This window comes from Vipera berus (genome assembly GCF_964194415.1).
Source record: "Vipera berus genome assembly, chromosome: 12".
NCBI classification, from domain to species: Eukaryota; Metazoa; Chordata; class Lepidosauria; order Squamata; family Viperidae; genus Vipera; species Vipera berus.
Window position 1 is genome coordinate 12972545 of NC_138215.1, and position 18897 is coordinate 12991441.

The window sequence follows — 18897 nt, forward strand, 5'->3', positions numbered from 1 at the left end:
GGCCTACTGGGTGGGCGTGGCTAGAGTGCGTATGGCCTGCTGGGTGGGCATGGCCAGCTCTACATCGTTCGCATCAAGGGTGCCTATGGGGGCCTGGGCAGGAGTGGGACAGATCTGGGGGTCTCTGGCAGGAGGAGGGTCTCTGGGCCAGGGCCAAGGCAGAGGGGGCCGTTCCCTCACTGTTTCCAGGATGGCTTCGCGGGCCGCATGAAACCACTTCGCAGGCCGGAGGCTGGAAAGTCACATAACCCGTCACATAACCCATCGTTAGAACTGTACAGCTTCTCAATTTCTTGTATTAAGGATAAGAATAGGATAGAGCTGGAAGGGACCTTGGAGGTCTTCTAGTCTAGCCCCCTGCTCAAGCAGGAGAACCCATATCATCTCAGACAAGTGACTGTCTAACCTCCAGTGATGGAGGGCCCATGATTTCTGGAGGCAAGCTGGTTAATTGTCCTCACTGTCAGGAAGTTTCTCCTTAATTCCAGGTTGCTTCTCTCTTTGTTCAGTTTCCAACCATTGTTTCTTGTCCTGCCTTCAGGTGCTTTGGAGAATAACGTGACCCCCTCGTCTTTGTGGCAGCTCCTCAAATACTGGGACACTGCTATCATGTCTCCCCTGTTTCTTCTTTTCTTTAGATTAGCCAAACCCAAGTCCTGCAGCCGTTCTTCGTATGTTTTAGTCTAAAAGCACTTGTATTCCACAGGGAAAGTTCATCTCTTGGGATCAGGTTAAAGTTCTTGGGAGAGATTTTTTTTTCCCTTTGCCTAAGAGAACTTTTGTTGTTTGTGCAGACAATGGTGAGGCAAAGAAGTAATTTTTTTGACCTGCTGTAATAGGAGGAGGCAACTGTCAGGGTTGTGATTCTTGGGGACAACCTTTTGGGGTCCAGACTCAAGAGTGAAGGGAGAGCACCATTTTTCTTGTTTGGCATCCTTACTCATATCTCCATTCCACCCTCCGAGGCTTCAAAAAAAAAAGAACAAAGTGTTGGGCTGATTTCTTATAAAGCATTTTTTGGAATCATCTCTACAAATTCATAATGACCTCTGCTCTGAGGAACTTCTTTACTCTCTCTGTCATTGAATGCCTACTTTTCCCTGGGCGGGGAGGATAGACATGAAGAAAAAGTACCTCCCAAACTGATACAAGGCAGATTGTTATGTTCCTCAAGATTTAACTCTTGTGCAATCTTTAAGTGCAATCTCTGGGCCTGGTGTCAAAACCCTGATCCCTGACGGGATATTGAATACTTGTTGCTATGCCATAAATTCATCTGTCTCCCTAAAGTTTTGGTGATGCATTCTGGTATCTCCTTGTGCTTGGAATCCAAACATCTCCAGAAGATTCCTATTGGACCAGACCAGAATGTTTCTCAGCATCCTATTTTTTTTCAAACGGTCAACCAAATCCTGCTAGAAAGGAAGTAGTGCAGCTGAAAGCAAAAATCGTTCATAAGCTCCAAATAGCATCAGGATTTTTATGTCGGTTGGGAACGATGGGAACTGAAGACCGATATACTGTATATCTGAAGGCCTTTGGGTGAAACAGAACTGAAGTGCAGGGATACATCATCCTGGGCTTGCCGATTTTGAAAGCGAGTCTCCCATCATATATGTGAGATGACAAGGAAAGGCTTAAGTTCTCAAAGTAAACGAATAAAAGTTTTTTAAAAAAGAAGAAGAATTAGAGAACTAACAGCTGGTTCTGATCTGACTTGCTTCTGATGAATTGCACTTATCAAAGCCTTTGAATCAATTTTGGTTCCTGGCACCTGCCCCGACATGTCTGTGCAGTTTTCTTGGCAAGATTTTGGAACAAGGAGAAGAGATGCTGCTTAGGAAACCAATAAAGTAGGCTTAGTTCCTTTAGCCATGTTTCCTGTCTTGTTTACCTGGAAGGGCTGACAGTCACCCAGTTGACTTGGTGCCTAAAGCGGAACTAGATCTCACAGTCTCCTGGTTTCTATCCTAATGCCCTAACCGTTGCATCCACCCTGGATCTCTAGTCCCTACTTAGCTTGCAGAAACCCACCCAAAACAGAAGTGAGATTTGCTGATCTCCAAATTTGCTGGACGAATCCTCACCAGCTTTGAAAATATTTGTGGTTTGAAGTTGCTTGGGACATGCAAAGTGGGGTAGTCATTGACCCGCAGAGTTTGTGAACCTCTTTGTTGTTTTTGTTAGTTGCGAAGTCGTGTCCGACCCATCGCGACCCCATGGACAACATTCCTCCAGGCCTTCCTGTCCTCTACCATCTTCTGGAGTCCATTTAGGCTCACGCCTACTGCTTCAGTGACTCCATCCAGCCACCTCATTCTCTGTCGTCCCCTTCTTCTCTTGCCCTCAACCTTTCCCAGCATTAGGCTCTTCTCCAGTGAGTCCTTCCTTCTCATTAGGTGGCCAAAGTATTTGAGTTTCAACTTCAGAATCTGGCCTTCCAAAGAGCAGTCAGGCAGGGTTGATATCCTTGTGAACCTCTTTGCTAAACCACAAATCAGGATTCTCCATTGGCAACAGCTAGAGCCATGCCATGCAGTAAGCCCAAATCAAGGCATATAATGGCTTAGATTTTTAGAGCAAGTGTAAAGCATTCCTGAGAAGGCTGTTCATCTGAATTTTCCCCCAAATTCCAAAACTCTGTTTACGGATACAGTTGACCTGAGGTATAAATACTGTATATGGCATCTTTTGCAACCCTACTTGGATGCTGCATGAAATCTCTGAGAGCCTCACTGGAGATTTTTAAGAAGAGATTGGACAGTCACCTGTCTGAGATGGTGTAGGTTCTCCTGCTTGAGCAGGGGGCTAGACTAGAAGACCTCCAAGGTCCCTTCCATTTCTATTCCCATTTCTTTATTCCCATGTCTTGATCTTGTACACCCTGTTGTATCTTTGCAAGTGCCCAGCTTCTGACTTAGTCAGAAAATCAGACTTAGGTTGTGTTAATTTTAAAATCTGAAGCTTGTATATTACTTTCTCCTTCCTCTCTCACTATATTCTACCTCGGGTCTAGGACAACTTATCGTGGCCAACTTGCTGTGGCCAATTTGCCATGGGACAACTTGCCACGGGACAAGAGTTACACTAATATTGAACAAACAGTGGAATAGAATCATTAAAGAAAGGATGCAAAAGGAGGCACAAAATGAAATGCGAATGACAAAAATTAAAATTCTTTAACATTACTTTAAATAATTAAATTGAATTGTGAAATTGTCCTGCAGTGAGTTGTCCCATTCCGTTCTAACTTTGCTTTCATGGAATAGCTTATTTTTTTAACAGTTTGGTATTGGTTGGGTGGACATAAATCCTCACTTTTGTAACGTTTGGTTTCATGTCTATCTTACTTATAGAACCACAACCTGGAGTGGCCACCAATTCAAAAACAACAGTTGGAAAGCTATGGAATGTTTTTCAAACTATCCTCAAGGATTGAGTGCATGGATGACATATACAGTACGCCCTACTATTGATATATGCAAACTACGTCCTTGCTGTTTTGGTATGGAAAAAGCATTGTGAGCCCTTTTAGAAATGATTAAAATGATGTGATGTGCTATGAAGAGACTAGTGAAATAATATAGGTTCTCCTGCCCGAGCAGGGGGCTAGACTAGAAGACCTCCAAGCTTCCTTCCAGCTTCTAGTCTAGTCTAGTCTAGTCCCCTATTCTATTCTATTCTATTCTATTCTATTCTATTCTAGTCTAGTCTAGTCTAGTCTAGTCTAGTCTAGTCTAGTCTAGTCTAGTCTAGTCTAGTCTAGTCCAGTCCAGTCCAGTCCAGTCCAGTCCAGTCCCTATTCTATTCTATTCCTATTCTATTCTATTCAATTCTATTCTATTCTATTCTATTCTATTCTAGTCTAGTCTAGTCTAGTCTAGTCTAGTCTAGTCTAGTCTAGTCTAGTCCAGTCCAGTCCAGTCCAGTCCAGTCTAGTCTTCTATTCTATTCTATTCTATTCTATTCTATTCTATTCTATTCTATTCTATTCTATTCTATTCTATTCTATTCTATTCTATTCTAGTCTAGTCTAGTCTAGTCTAGTCTAGTCTAGTCTAGTCTAGTCTAGTCTAGTCTAGTCTAGTCTATTCCGGTCTAGTCTGGTCTAGTCCCTATTCTAGTCTATTCTATTCTAGTCTAGTCTTAGTCTATTCCAGTCTAGTCTAATCTAGTCTAGTCTAGTCCCTTATTCTATTCTATTCTATTCTATTCTATTCTATTCTATTCTATTCTATTCTATTCTATTCTATTCTATTCTAGTCTAGTCTAGTCTAGTCTAGTCTAGTCTAGTCTAGTCTAGTCTAGTCTATTCCAGTCTAGTCTAGTCTAGTCCCTATTCTATTTCTATTCTATTCTATTCTATTCTATTCTATTCTATTCTATTCTAGTCTATTCTAGTCTATTCTAGTCTAGTCTAGTCTAGTCTAGTCTAGTCTAGTCTAGTCTAGTCTAGTGTAGTCTAGTCTATTCCAGTCTAGTCTAGTCTAGTCTAGTCTAGTCTAGTCTAGTCTAGTCCCTTATTCTATTCTATTCTATTCTATTCTATTCTATTCTATTCTATTCTATTCTATTCTATTCTATTCTATTCTATTCTATTCTATTCTATTCTATTCTATTCTATTCTATTCCATTCCATTCCATTCCATTCCATTCCATTCCATTCCATTCCGCTAGGAAGGTTGCAAAAGGGGATCTCATGACACTGGGACACTGCAACCATCCTAAGTACACGCCAGTTGCCAAGCATCTGAATTTCGATCACACGATCACGGGGACGCCGCAGTGGTCTAAGTGTGAAAAAACACTTAGAACGGTCACTAAATGAATGGCTGTAAGTCAAGGACTACCTGTCAGCTGCATTGACATTATGCCATAGATGGAGTTTGCTCATTCCATCAAGCACAACCCATTGCCTTGGCCTCTGTTCACAGAGGCCAATGGGAGGAGAAGTCTGTGTTTCAATTGCAATGGGAACATGATGAGAAGCAACAAGCCATTGACTGTCAATCCACTAAAATCTTCAGTGAGTTAAATTTTGGCAGCCAAAGTACAGTAAGGAAAAGATGAGAAAGGGATTGTTGTTCCCTTGAGTTCAGATGTTTGGATGTGAAAAGCTTTCACATACAGGAAATCCTCAGCTTACAACATTTCATTAAGTGAGCATTTCAAGTTACAAGCGCATTGAAAAAGTGACCGTTTTTCACACTTGCAGCCTCCCCGTGGTCATGTGGAGATGTGACTCATACTTATGATGGTCGTATTGTCCCCGGGTCACATGATCAGCTTTTGTGACCTTCTGGCAAGCAAAGTCAACGGGCAAGCCAGATTCACGGAACAAGCATCTTCCTACTTTAACAACTGCAGTGATTCACTTAACAACTGCGGCAAGAAAGGTCACAAAATGGGACAAAATTCACTTAACAAATATTTCACTATGGAACATAAATTTTGGGCTCAACTGAGGTCACACAGTGAGGACTACCTGTATGGTATAGCTCAAATGACACCATTAACAAGACGGGAGGAACTTCTAAGATCAGTAACAGTGCAAAATAACTTTGGTGAGGGGAAAAAAAGTGCAAGGGTGCATTTTTAAAAACCACTCCGGATAGAAGTGTCTTTGATTGCACAATGCACATACCTACAATTCACTTGAGCCAATTTTCTGGATTTGCACAGCAGTGAACCATGAAATAATCACGTAGGCTGACTTTGCACATCACCCAAAACTAAAATGAGAAAGTCCAAATTGGGGTCAGCATCTCATGCAGTCGGACAAGCCATGCTCCATGTTGTAGAAACCAGGATAATAGTAAAAAAAGAAAGAAAGAAAGAAAGTAAAAGCTAAAGGGATGAACTGAAAGATGCCCACAAGACAAACTGCTGTTTTGTGGAGAACCAATGGGGGAAAAAAAAATCTGACTATCATCTTGCAGTGTTGACAGAAAAATCTCCCTGGGATGATTCCCCAACACCACCACCCATCCCGCAAGATATGGGTTAGAAAAAAAACTTTTGCAAGACCTATTACGTTGTGTCCTTGTTCAAAACGATGGCACATCCCAACTCAAGGCTGAGACAGCGCTTGAAGCTGAGGTGGGGGGGGGAAGCAATTAAAATGAGTTGCATGTTTTTCCACACAGTAAAAGCAAAAGTTTTTAAATGTAAAGCATTTGGTTCAGATGGAAAAATGATGGAGGAGAGGAGTGAGTAAAAGAAATTGGCTGAGATTCATTCTCAGAGGAAGGAAGGAAGGAAGGAAGGAAGGAAGGAAGGAAGGAAGGAAGGAAGGAAAGAAGGAAGGAAGGAAGGAAGGAAGGAAGGAAGGAAGGAAGGAAGGAAGGAAGGAAGGAAGGAAGGAAGGAAGGAAGGGAAGGGAAGGGAGAGGGGAGGGAAGGGAGAGGGGAGGGAAATAAGGGAAGGGAAATAAGAGAAGGGAAGGGAAGGGAGAGGAGAAGGGAGGAAAGAGGGTGAAAGGAAAGGACTATCATAGTTCGGGTTTAACGTGCTAATCCCTAGTTCAGGAATCCATCCGATCTAGCTCGATCAGGATCAATAAACCATAGTTAAAGAAAACCAAAGCATATCGGGGAGCAGGGGAAAGCCGGCCACACATCGGCTAAGCGGGAATCTCTCTCCGCAGAACCGTCCCGCGAAGTCGAGCAGCGCACCGGAGGAGCGGAGGGGGAGGCGCTCCTCCTCCGGCCCTGCCTGGGATTCTTACCTCCCCCCCCCACTTCTCGAGATTGCACGGTCCGCCTCCTCCTCCTCCTCCTCCTCCTCCTCCTCCTCCTCCTCCTCCTCCTCCTCCTCCTCACCGGCTCTCACCCGGGCGCCAGAAAGATGCCCGGCGTGCCAGGAGGCGTCACTGGCTGGGAGGAGCCGAGTCCACAGCGCTCCGGTGATCCTATAAATAAGCGGGCCGGGTGGCCGGGCAAGGGAAAAGCCGGGCACCGGAGCGCGGCAGGCGGGGAGACCCACCTTGGGAAGAAGGGGCGCCGCTCGCTCGCGATCCGAATCAAGCCCACCAGGAGCTGCGGGGTCGCCGCCGGAGCCGCCCAGCCACCTCTGCCCGAGGGAGGAAAGGTAAGCGCCCGGGGGTCAGAAGCGCGCTCGCTGGGCGCCCGGGGTCGCCCTAGGTAAGAGCCCGCCGGCATGCCCACCCGCTTCACATCGCCGCCAGGGGGCGCTGCACTCGCCACCGCGGCTCCTTCAGCGCGCTCGGCTGGCTTACTTCGGTTTACTTCGGCGCGAGGCTGGCCGGGCCAAAGAGTCCCGTTTGCGCGCTTACTCCGAAGCAAGCCTCCCTTCCCCTCCCCTCCTCTCCCCTCCCCTCCTATCCTCTCCCCTCCCCTCCCCTCCCCGGCCAAGGGAGCCGAGGGGAGGAATGGGAAGGTTCGCGCGCCTCTCCCGAAACCGGCTTCGCGATGCTCCGACGCGGCCGCTCCGGTGCGCGGAGGAGCTCCAGCGCTCCATCCATCCCCCCAAGCGGGGCAAGGAATTGAGAAGCGGCGGAGGCGGCTGACTCCTGCCCGGCCAGGTAAGCAAGCTCAGCTCCGTCGCGCCTTTTAAGAAGCGGGCAGGAAATAACAGCCCGAAGACCCGCCGCCTTGGAAGAAGAAGAAGAGGAGGAGGAGGAGGAGGAGGAGGAGGAGAAGCAGCAGCAGCAGCAGCGCTTGCGCGGGGCAGGTGTGGCTCGGCTGCTCGCCCGCCAGGACCTGCGCGTCTCTCTCTCCCCTCGCCTCTCGCCGGACTTGCGGAGCGTCTCCAGGCCTCCAGGTGGGTGCTTGGCCGGCTCTAACCGCCCTCCTTTGCCCGCTAAGCCAGCCAGCCTGGCAAGTCTTGGCCGGGCAGCGGCTTTCCGCTTCTCTCTCTCTCTCTCTCTCTCTCACCCACAGCTGCCTGCATCCCACCATGCGGGCCAAACCGGGTTCCAAGGCGGCCAGGACACAACGGCAGCCCACCCCACCCCCAATCCCCGCTGTGGTGGGCCGAGGGGGGGGCACTCTCTGCGCTTGGAAGGCTGTCAGTCGTCACTCCAACAAGCCAGAAAGGTAAGCTCAGCTGTGCGAAGCTCTAGCCTATTCGGAACGTGTGTGCGCGCGCGTGTGCATCTGCGCGTGTGTAAGTAAATTAAAATGGTTCGAGCCGAACCCCCTGGGAGGGTTTTTTTTCAGGCAGAAGTTCGAAAGCGGGGGTGGGGGGTTTGCCCTTTTTCTCGCGCTGCCCTTTTTTCAGTCGGGTTTTACGGACCTGGGATTTCCTGCTTGGTCTCTTCTCCACCTGCTCTCTTAAAGATTGATTTCCCCCGCCCTTGCTTGGCTTCTGAGTCTCAACAAGCTGGGCCGGGGCTAACTCGAGAGGAATCCCAGATGGGTCAATCCAGAGCAGGTTCTCCATCCTTAAGCAGTTCTTCCAAGTCCCAGCCTCCTGGCGGATTCCTGGCTTTCCAAGCGGTGCTTGAGGAATAAATAAACCGATGTGGTTCAACTCCGTGCACGTGTCGAGGCTTGGCAGGAGGAGATGCTGAGGTTGTGGAATTTGTGCCCAAACACGTGCCAGTTTGGACTGCATCCATTTGTTTGGGCACTGGGAGAAACTGGGCAAAGCAGCTTAATCAAGTTTTGCTCCCTCCCTCTCCTTCTGTCTCCCTCTCCCTCTCCCCCCTATCTCACCCCTTAAGATTCTCTCATAAGCCCCTGATTGTTAGGGAAGGGGTGTGTGTGTGCGCGTGTGTGTGTGTGTGTGTTAAATGCCTAGTCCAGCTCCCCTGGAAAATTGTTAAGGGTGGCTGGGAGATCCACAGCCTAGCACCTATGAGATCCACAGGAATTTGGAAAGCACCCCCGTGCATGTTTGCTTGAGTGCTTATGTCTCTGCAACAGCCCCTTCTCCAAGGTTGCTAACTTCAGCTAGTTGGTATTTAAAGCTGATCCTAATTCTCAGCCTTTATTTTAAGACGGGCTGCCTGATGGCTTTTAATGTGGATGCAAAGCACAGGCTTGTTCTGGACATAGTACTGAGCAATCCATTTTTATCTGGGCCAGATGTCATAGTAAGTGCTTGTGAGTGCCACATTATAAATCGGAAACAAAGGCAGACAGCTTTATACTAAATCCCATTTTGAGTCTTGCCCCACTGAAGCTTCCGTGCTCTAACTTTTACAAGAGCCAAAAAAGCAGAGCTTTCAGATCAGAATGTCTGGCTTAACCCTTCATCTCTGACTGCAGAGCATGCATGCTATCTAAACTATGATTTGATGTACTGTATACATTAGCCAAAGAGCTTGGTCAAGTGCAGGAAAAGAAATGCCCCTGGCACAATTTAATCCTTGAATTCATGAATTCCATCCAGTCAACCCTTGGGTCAGCAGACAAACCAGGCTATAAGTAGGAGATCACTAAGAATCCTTAGTGCTTTAGGCTAGCCTAGAAAATGGAAGAAGAAACAGAAATAGCAACAAATCACTTCTATAGTGTTGCCAAGACAATTGCCTGGATCTGTTTATAAAATCACCAGGAGCTGAGCTCCACTTGAAGGCGATTTGTCTTAATATCATATAGCTGGATTATTATTTTTTGTTTATATCACCACATAGTAATTCTTTTAGGAATGCAGAGTCTTTGTGCCAAGTAAGCATTAATCTTGTATTGCAGATGGGGAAGCTGCAGTTGCAAATGAATGACTTGGTTATGACTCTCTGGTAAATGTGCAACAGTAGCAGCAACAAAATTCAAATTGGGACATTCTGAATTACGGCCCAGTGCATTTAGTCTTTGAAGCAGCTCTCCCCAATTCTGGTAACTACCAGGTGTCTGCCTTCAACTTCCAGAGCTTACAGCTAAGTTGCCTGGGGAATTCTGGGAATAATCCACACATCTGAAGTGCCCCAAACTTGGGTTGACTGCCTTGTACTATAATCTGTTGGGTGGGGTGGGGGACAAAAGATGATATTTTGGCTTTCCTTCTAGGGATTATGATCTCTGCAGATGGTCTGACAATCCACTCGTTCTTCAAATTCCCTTGAAAGATGGTGGAACTTTGTGCATGGATTCTGAGCCTTGTCCACATTCTACCATTTCTCTCTGCAGGGAGGCTGTTGAAGGAGCTGATGTGAAAAGCTATGGCAAAAGCTTGTCCTGGGTGGATGGATATTGGAAGTGTGTGGCAAAAGGGCTTCTGGTTGGACACATATACCCAGGGGACTCCAATTCGACTGTCATAACTCCAAAAGGTTTTGGAGGTGCTGTTGTCTCAATATTTGGCTCAGATGATGATTGCAGAGCACTTTGACACCCCACCTCTTATAGATGAAAGTGGAAAGCTCTGGCAATTCCATGCCATGTAGCAGCTGTGGCCGTTGGAACCTCTCCAGCCAAGAGCTTAACCCTGGGGACAAGACTTCTCTTTCGGCGTAGCAAATTCATTCTGCGTTGAAGTAAGGTAAGTTACAAACCAATAATTTTTTATGTGTGCCTTTCTTGAATGTGTAAGTTGCTTAAACCAAGAATAGCATCGCTAGGTTTTTAGACATAAGCATAAGGGTCAAACTACACATTACTTTCATGCTAAGTGATTTTAACTTAGTCTACTGTATTATGCAGTTTCAGCCTTAGCCTCTTTGAAAGTGAGTCTGTTCTTGAGACGTGGTGCATACATGTGTTAATGTTTTCTTTTGTGGATGTGTAAATTTTAGAACATAGATTGCTTATATGTAGTTGGAACAGAACGACGTTAATTCTGTTTCTGAAATGGCTTCTGTCCAGTTTTCACGATAGCTGTGTAAAGCTTTGTCTCGGCGAGTCAGTTTGGAGATATTTCAGTTAAATCAACCCTTCAAATAAAATTATAGATTTTATGTGTCGAACTGAACAGAATGCTTTTGAACCAAAATACATTTTTTTTCTGGATCAGATCAAGTCACGTTTGGTTCAGATCACAAATCTGATTTGAATTATACATGTAAATCAGTTTGATGGATCAAATCAGTGTGATGATTTGTATTGGATCAAAGCTGATTAGCACACCCTGGATTTACTCTTGGTTTTTACTATTAAGCAGCATTTAGTTTAGTTTTCTTTTCATTTGGATAATCTGGTCAGGCTCTTTTTTTTCTGACAGCCCGAAAGCCTGGTTTTGAAAAGCTTGATAGGAAAATATCTCAAACTGTGCTATAGTTTTTGGAGTTTGATCCAGTAGGCCACAAATGGCTAAATTCACACAGCATGCTGAACTTTAAAACCGTGGCTTACAGACCTTAATAGCTGAGATTCACGCATCACACTAAGCCAACTGACAAGCCACATAGCGGCTTGGTAGAATAAATCAGTTCACACACACAGCCCTTTGATTTTTCTGCTGGCTGTAAAACAATTGCTTGGTAGAAGCTGGGATCTCTGGCTCTTGAGAATCATGCTGGATCAATCCAATGGATGCTTTCTTTCTTTTTTTTCATGGTGTTTGACCAAATGGCTCTTGGACAGACTCGCAAGCCAAGTGTGGCTGTGAGAGTAGGCACTGGCTTATGCTCCTTAGCAACAAGTACATTCAGCTTTGGATCCCACGGGTCACATATAGTTGTTGTGACAATTGTGCTATAGATAGCCTTATCCTCTGTGGGCTCCTGTACCTCCTTGTCAGCTTAAGGTCTATATAGATGCAACTTCTATGTCGTCTTCTAGTTAAATCATTATCCTGCATTATCCTAGTTTCACAGGCATTCATTTATTAAAAATCTGAGGATTGCCAACACACCTTGATAATTAAACTGGATCTCTTCTCTGTCTTGTTACATTTTTAGTTGGTAGAAAAGAACTTAAAGAGTCTGGTAAAGAATTAAAGTCCCTGCCCCAAAGGGGGATTACAATCTAGAAAAAGATAAAAAGGGAAAAGTAGAGCATGATTAAGGAAAGAACTGGAGAAGAGTTTCTTTGTGCCAGAGAATGAATTGATTGTGTCAGATAACAGCTCCTATTACTGGGTCTCTACCCAGCATCATGGGAGTTGTAACCCAGATTATCTGGAAGGCACCAGATTAGGAAACGGTTCTTCTCAGGATATTCTGATCTAGCAACATTACTTTGCAGTAATGTTGGTTAATCTCTATCACTCAGCACCTTTTATGAATAGAGTTTGTGGGTGTTAGAGCAAACTCTTCTACTGGGGAAGAGTCTTGAAAACTGTAGCGCCACCATGGACAGCTCCTGTCCCCCTTTCTTAACCATTGCATTGCTGTCCACAATCCCAGATTTGCAATGCACTCGGTGTCTTCTTCATGCAGTGATTCCTCTTGTTCCTCAAAAATGGGGACAGGGAAGCTCTCATTTTCGCTGTATTTCTTACTTCTGCTTGTAAAGTTCCTTCCCAAGCCTGAGTCTTTAGTATTAAGCCTTGTGGATTCATACTGAGCTGTCTCTATCTCACTGTTCCGTTTTTGGTCCATGTCTTCTCACTTCGGAGGGATAATTGAACTGAAGTTGGGTTGGATAGATTGTTCTTGCTGCTGTAGGACTGGCGAAGCCATGGCTTTCAGAGCCAGATTGCACTCATTTGTTGTTGTGAAGTTGCCCGTTGACGCTCCTCTTTGAAGAGTTACTTTCTCTGACCCCCTTTTTGCAGGATCAGAAAAAAGGTCCATGAGGTATTTCCAGACATTAATAAATGTAGTGGCGGATCTTTTTCTAATCAAACCATGTTTAATGAGAGAGCATGAGATCAAGGTGGTTCTTAACAATAGCTTCCAATCTTTGCTTGAAGCCCTCTAGAGAGAAGAAACCTGATTTTTCTCTAGGTTATAGTGACGGAGGCTGCCAATTTAGGATATAAGTTTTTTTTCCCCATCTCCGGGCCTTTGATTTCTCAAATATGAGATCTTCACGGCCTTGCCACATTTGTTAAGATGGGCTATGTCAAGGAACCAAGCAAAATGGCTTTCCTGGAAATTCAGAACTGCATATTGAGAGAATTTGAATGCTACAGCTGGCACTTTAAAAAAAAAGGCAATGAGTTATGTGAAATGCTGAATATGAAGCTGTTAAGAATTTTACATACCTCTTTTATATACACACGCAAACCACTCTGGTGTTCTTGTTGCACAGTCTTCACAGCTTATAAATTAGCTACAGCCCCAAAACCTCTCAAGGGACAATCAATTGTGGGAATGGTATCCACTATACTTTTACTCATGTATTTTTGCATTCCTTTGAGAATAAGGCAGGTTTTTGAGGCAGAGAGCCATAATTGTCTATTCTGGGAACTGGCTAACTTTGAAATGAAAGATGATTTGGAAGCTCACTATTAAAATTAACATGAGATTAAGCTGGAGGTTCGACTATATAAGCTATGTAAGAAAAGAGGCCTGGTGGTGCAAACTAACTCTGCCAATTGTCAGCAGTTTGATTCTGACCAGCTCAAGGTTGACTCAGCCTTCCATCCTTCCGAGATCAGTAAAATAAGAACCCAGATTGTTGAGGGCAAGATGCTACCTCTGTAAACTGCTTAGAAAGGGCTGTAAAGCACTGTGAAGCAGTGTATAAGACTTATTGCTATTGCTCTAAGCTCTGAGATCTTTTCCAGTTCTGTAACTCTTGAATGATCATACTTTTTTCTGTTTGATTTATTAACCGTTAAATCTGCAGTGTGCCTTCAGCTCTGATATAAATTTACAAATCCTAATTTATGTCTACATGTTAAACAATTTACCTCTGTACATTAATAATAAAAAAATACCTGAAGTGGTTGACTAGTTGAGAAGCTAGTAATAAATAAAAGCACTTTATCCCTATTCATCTGCACATTTGTAAAAAGTTTCTAAATGTTCCATCTGCCTAAAATCAACCAAATGGTTACAGACCTAACATCCAGTGTAGCCTTATTCTTGATGTCTGAGTCTCATGGACATTGTTTGTCACATCTTTGTCTTACTCCAGACAGTCCTGGGTTGTTGTGAACATCCTTTAGTGATAGTTTTCACTAAAGAAGATGCCCTGCCCTCTCCAGGGAAGGATGTAACGTGGTTGACAACAGCAACAAAAGTCTTAAAACATGTGAAGAGGTTCGCTTCAGAATCAGTGCTTCCAGTGGTCGGGAAAAAAAGGCCTTCCTTTCTGCTCTCATATCAAGGTAAATTATTCAGCTTTATCTTTTGTTTCTCAAAATCAGTTTTCCCAAACCCAAGAGACTGCCAGAGACAAGGTGCTGTGGCGCACTTTGCCTGGTACCCTTCCTCATCCAAAACGGGGTTGGTGGAAGTCGAAATTCAAGATACACGGAAGGCAGATTAGGCAAAGCAATGCTGACCCTTATCTCCCTATTAACATGATAACATTCAACACTCCGTGATATTTCTATCGAGCCTTTAACTTTCTTTTAAAAAACAAATAAGAAATCGCTTCTTCTTCTTTTTTGATGAAGTTAGAAAGTCAGGGCAGTCTCTCATTTTAGCTCTCACTAGCTAATGTTTGGCTTAAGAATTGTTTTTGTGAAAATTAGAGCTAGTCTTTGGGTCTCTTCCTTCCTTAGATTAAAGTTAAGGATTGTTTGATCTCTGTCAGGTAAAGGTCTGCAACTGATAAGTGGCTACGTTGGCTTAGAAGCTCACTTCAGCTTTTGATAACAGTTAAATCAATTTTCTTGTCATCTATACCTCCCAGTACAGTTCTGTTAAATTGACTGATTAGACTTGGGAGAAAGGGCATTAGACATGTAAAACCAGGCCTGTTTCAACTTGCTGTCCAACGTGCCTTTCTCCAAAAACCTAGCACAAGGTGGAGAAAATGTACATCCCTCTAGCTCAATGTTTCTCAATCTCTGGAGATTTAAGTTGTATGGACTCCCAGGATTCCCCAAGTTGGAGTCCATATGTCTAAAAGGTCCTGAAGTTGAGAAACACCGCCTAGCTGTTATCAGATTCCATTAGTATCCTACAGCATGACCACTAATCAAACAAAATCGCCATAGTTGCCTGTTACTCATTTCTGTTCAATGTCTTCGGACTTCCAGGCTGAGTGATCTCTTTTAGGGAACCAAATCTGCTTTTTTTTCTTCCTTCTGTGGCACCCCTTTCTCTGTTCTGGACTTTGAAGTTCTTCCAGTCGAGACTTCTTTAGTTTCTACAAAGCCTGGACTAGCTTTACCATTATGTGCACCAAAACAGTTCCCTCAGACAAATAGTTTTGAGGCTCATGAGAAGAAGCTGATTATTATGCTGCCATCGTTTTATTGCTGGAAGACTAGGAAAGCTTCTGGTGAGGTTTTTCCAGAAGAAGTGAACCACTGTGGAGTTTTGTACGTAGACAGAGGGTGTTTGAGGAGACAACTTACAGTAGTTTCTGGTTCCTGATCAAAACTGATGTAATCTGATTTTTGCACCCAAAATTCCCAATGAGCCCTCCAGCCCAAGAAATATTTTGTCTGGTTGTGTCTTCTAAAGAACTTGGCTATGTCAGCCTTTTATCTTGTGATGGTCTTATTTCTTCTGTAGACAAAAGTTGTGCCTTCTCTCTGAATTGTTTCTTTCATTCTCTCGACAAAAAAAAAGCAGGCAGGTTTAAGGGTGTAAGTGCCACTGTTTAAAGGAGGTGTTTAGCTAAAAAGGGATGCGGTGGCTCGGTGGGTTAGGATGCTGAGCTTGTCAATCAGAAGGTCGGCAGTTTGGCGGGTCGAATCCCGAGTGCCGCGTAGCAGAGTGAGCGCCTGTTACTCGTCCCAGCTTCTGCCAACCTAGCAGTTCGAAAGCACATAAAAAAAATGCAAGTAGAAAAATAGGGACCACTACGGTGGGAAGGTAACAGCGTTTCGTGTGCCTTCGGCGTCTAGTCATGCCGGCCACATGACCACGGAGACGTCCTCGGAGAAGCGCTGGCTCTTCGGCTTTGAAACGGAGATGAGCACCAGCCCCTAGGGTTGGAAACGACTAGCATGCATGTGCGGGGGAACCTTTACCTTACCTTTACCTTAGCTGAAATGGAATTTGAAATAATGACAAAGAACGATGAGTGGTTATCATGCTTATAGATTCTCCTCCTCCTCCTCCAATGTCAAGGGAGATATTTTGCTCTTCTGGATTCCGGATTAATGTTTTTAAATAAAATTGACATCTTAAATAGGCAGAGAGTGACCTTGTAGAAAAAAATAAAAATCTAAAGGTAGCACAACTAATTCCCATTCTTCCTGCCCTGCTTACCTTTTCTCAAGGGTGCCCATTATGGGTTTGAAGTGTTGAAAGGAATCGTACTGGATCTGATGGATGAAGTTGGTGAAATCACTGTTGCCAGCACTATCTACTCTGGCTGATAGACGAGTTCATACTGCTATCCTTGCCCTGAAAGCTGGATCAGCCAGGCGAAAATTGATGGTATGATCTTTCTTTCTTTCTTTCTTTCTTTCTTTCTTTCTTTCTTTCTTTCTTTCTTTCTTTCTTTCTTTCTTTCTTTCTTTCTTTCTTTCATTCTTTCCTTTCTTTCTTTTCTTTTTTTTTTTAAAAAATCCCTTTCTTATACTCTTCTTTGGAGAATGAGACAACGTGTCCCATTGAGATTCTTCAACTCTTTTATTTTAGGGAATTCACTTCATTTGCTAAACAGGGAAGTACTTTTACTAGTGATAACACAGAAAGCTTTATTTGACATTTGATTCCTTTCCACTTTCTTCAAAATCCTGGAAAACATTATTTGTGTGGTCAGATCTTTTAGGGAACAATGACTGTTTATTTAATTTCTAAGGACTGGCAACTGACTTCTCATTTTTGCCCGTTGTGCCTTCTGGCACTGACTGATCTTCTTGAGGCTTTGTCCAAATAGATTTTTTTCAAAGAGTTAGGGTTCTAGCATTGACAATTCAATGGAGCAGATTGCAGATCTTTTTTTTTTTTTTTTTTGGTCTGGAAGGAAAAACGATTAAAGAAGCAATAGGGAAAAGTGAGAGAGATAAAGAGAGGGAAGAGTATCATCAGGGTGCTTTCTTAAATACTTTAAATAAGATCATGACTTCTTATCCAAAAGTATCCATAGCAGATGAAATAGGGGGAAGATTAGATCTGTGGCTTGTTTTGAATTGTTTTGGGTTAATTAATAATAGGGGACTGGTGGGGGTTTTTTGTTGTTGTTGTTTTAGAAAGGAAGCCCACTTTATCTTCCTACTGGGGAGATAATAGATGGCGTAGACATGAGAGCAGAGGTTGAACTTTTGACATGAAATATACTTATTCAAAGAGCAATAGAAGATTTCTACCATGGGTTGAATCAATGCCAGTTTTTTTAGCTTCAGTACATTTTGGAAGCCAGATAAAAATGAGAACATGCTTGTTTGGATATACATGTGGTTTCTTGTCCCCTTTTTTGCTACCAAATCTTTCTAGGGAGTAATTATTTGAGTTTATACCTACATGCCCAGGGATGTGATGGGTCCTGGAGTTGGTTTAATTCATTCATTCTTTTATGTATAGGCCGCTTCGGTTACAGAAGCAACTCTAGGCAGCTCACACATCAGGATTAAAACCAACAAATTAATAACAATATAACTCCCAAAATGGGCCTCCAAATCTTTGCCTATAATTTTAAGCCATCGTAATTTATTTCAGGGGAAAATCCTTATTTCCTTCCCAATTACAAGGGTGATTGTAGCCGGCCCACTCCTGATTAGGGAGAAAAATACCTCATTCAGTATAGACAGGATTGAGCCAATTGGATCAAAAGTCTGATTTGGTTTAAGCTGAGCAGCTTATCCACAATGAAGTGCTAAATTTATGCTGTTGATGTACCCTCTAGTGTAGGGGTCCTCAACCTTGGCAACTTTAAGACTTGTGCACTTAGCTGGCTGAGGAATTCTGGGAGTTGAAGCCCACAAGTCTTAAAGTTGCCAAGGTTGGAGACCCCTGCCCTAGTGGATTTCTTGTGGTTTGCTCAGGCTGTGTTGAGGATAAGTTGCGAGTCTTTGTGGAACCAAGTTGTGCTTTGTGAGATAGCGGTTTGATTTTATTAAATTATTCAATGCATATGCTCTTTCCTCTCTTATATAATCTCCCTTATCTCGCAAGGGATATCAAAGGGGTGTAAAGATCTTTTTTAAAAAACGAGCTTCTGGAGTCTTTTGGATTCTTGGCTTTATGTTGTGGGATTGAACAAAAGGGAAGAAGAGGTGACAGAATCGATGTGTATGAATGTGCCCTTCCTTTTGGCTTGTAGGGTTGTAGGCTTGTGTCCTTGGATCTGATTGCAATGGATAAAAGTCTGGGATCGTGGAAAGAGTCCATCTGTTGGTGCAAATGCTAAGCTTGTAAGCCGCCCTGAGTCTTCGGAGAAGGGCGGGATATAAATGGAATTAAAATAAAATAAATAAATAAAATAAATGGAAGCTTCAGTTTCAGTTAAAATGTTTTGCATATGTGTTACACAGCTTTAAGCCTGTTAACAATTACCTTTGCTTGTCAGAAAGTCACAAAAGGGATCATATGACCCCGGGACACTGCGACCGTCATAAATGTGAGTCAGCAGTCACGAATGCGAACATAAATCATGGGGATGCTGCCATTGGTCACAAGTCTCTTTTTTCAGTGCTGTTGTAACTTTGAACAGTCACTAAGTGAAATTGTAAGTCGAGGACTATCTGTACTGATTGATGGGACGCTTTAATTTACAGGGCCCGGCTTTAAGGTGGATTTTTTTTTAGCTGTTTTAATTAAATGTAAAGTTTAGAAACCAGTGATGATGTTTAAAAAAAAGGGTAGGCCAAAGGCCAAGGACTTTATCCAGCCCAATCAATTTTATTAGGGTGTGCAATCTGAAAAAGCATTGTGTCCTTGTCAGCTTTCCAAGCACCTAAATCATCACATTAATTTAAACATTGCCTCAATATGGATTCCCCTCCCCCCCAAAAAAATGATGGCCTAATCTCCTG

At 43.6% G+C, this 18897-nt stretch overlaps 1 protein-coding gene and 1 long non-coding RNA gene across 2 annotated transcripts in view; both read left to right on the plus strand.

The window, feature by feature from the left end:
* The first annotated feature begins 6454 nt into the window (after positions 1–6454).
* CEMIP (cell migration inducing hyaluronidase 1) overlaps positions 6455–18897 on the plus strand; it is a 134923-nt gene continuing 122480 nt past the window's right edge. The window contains exon 1 of the mRNA XM_081337224.1: positions 6455–7142. Coding sequence (XP_081193350.1) covers positions 6847–7142 — 296 coding nt within the window. The 5' untranslated portion in view covers positions 6455–6846. The remainder of the gene's footprint in view (positions 7143–18897) is intronic.
* The window catches only part of LOC308673502, a 53003-nt gene continuing 50004 nt past the window's right edge, over positions 15899–18897 (plus strand). Inside the window, exon 1 of the long non-coding RNA XR_014027661.1 lies at positions 15899–16357. This is a non-coding gene — a long non-coding RNA (uncharacterized lncRNA). The remainder of the gene's footprint in view (positions 16358–18897) is intronic.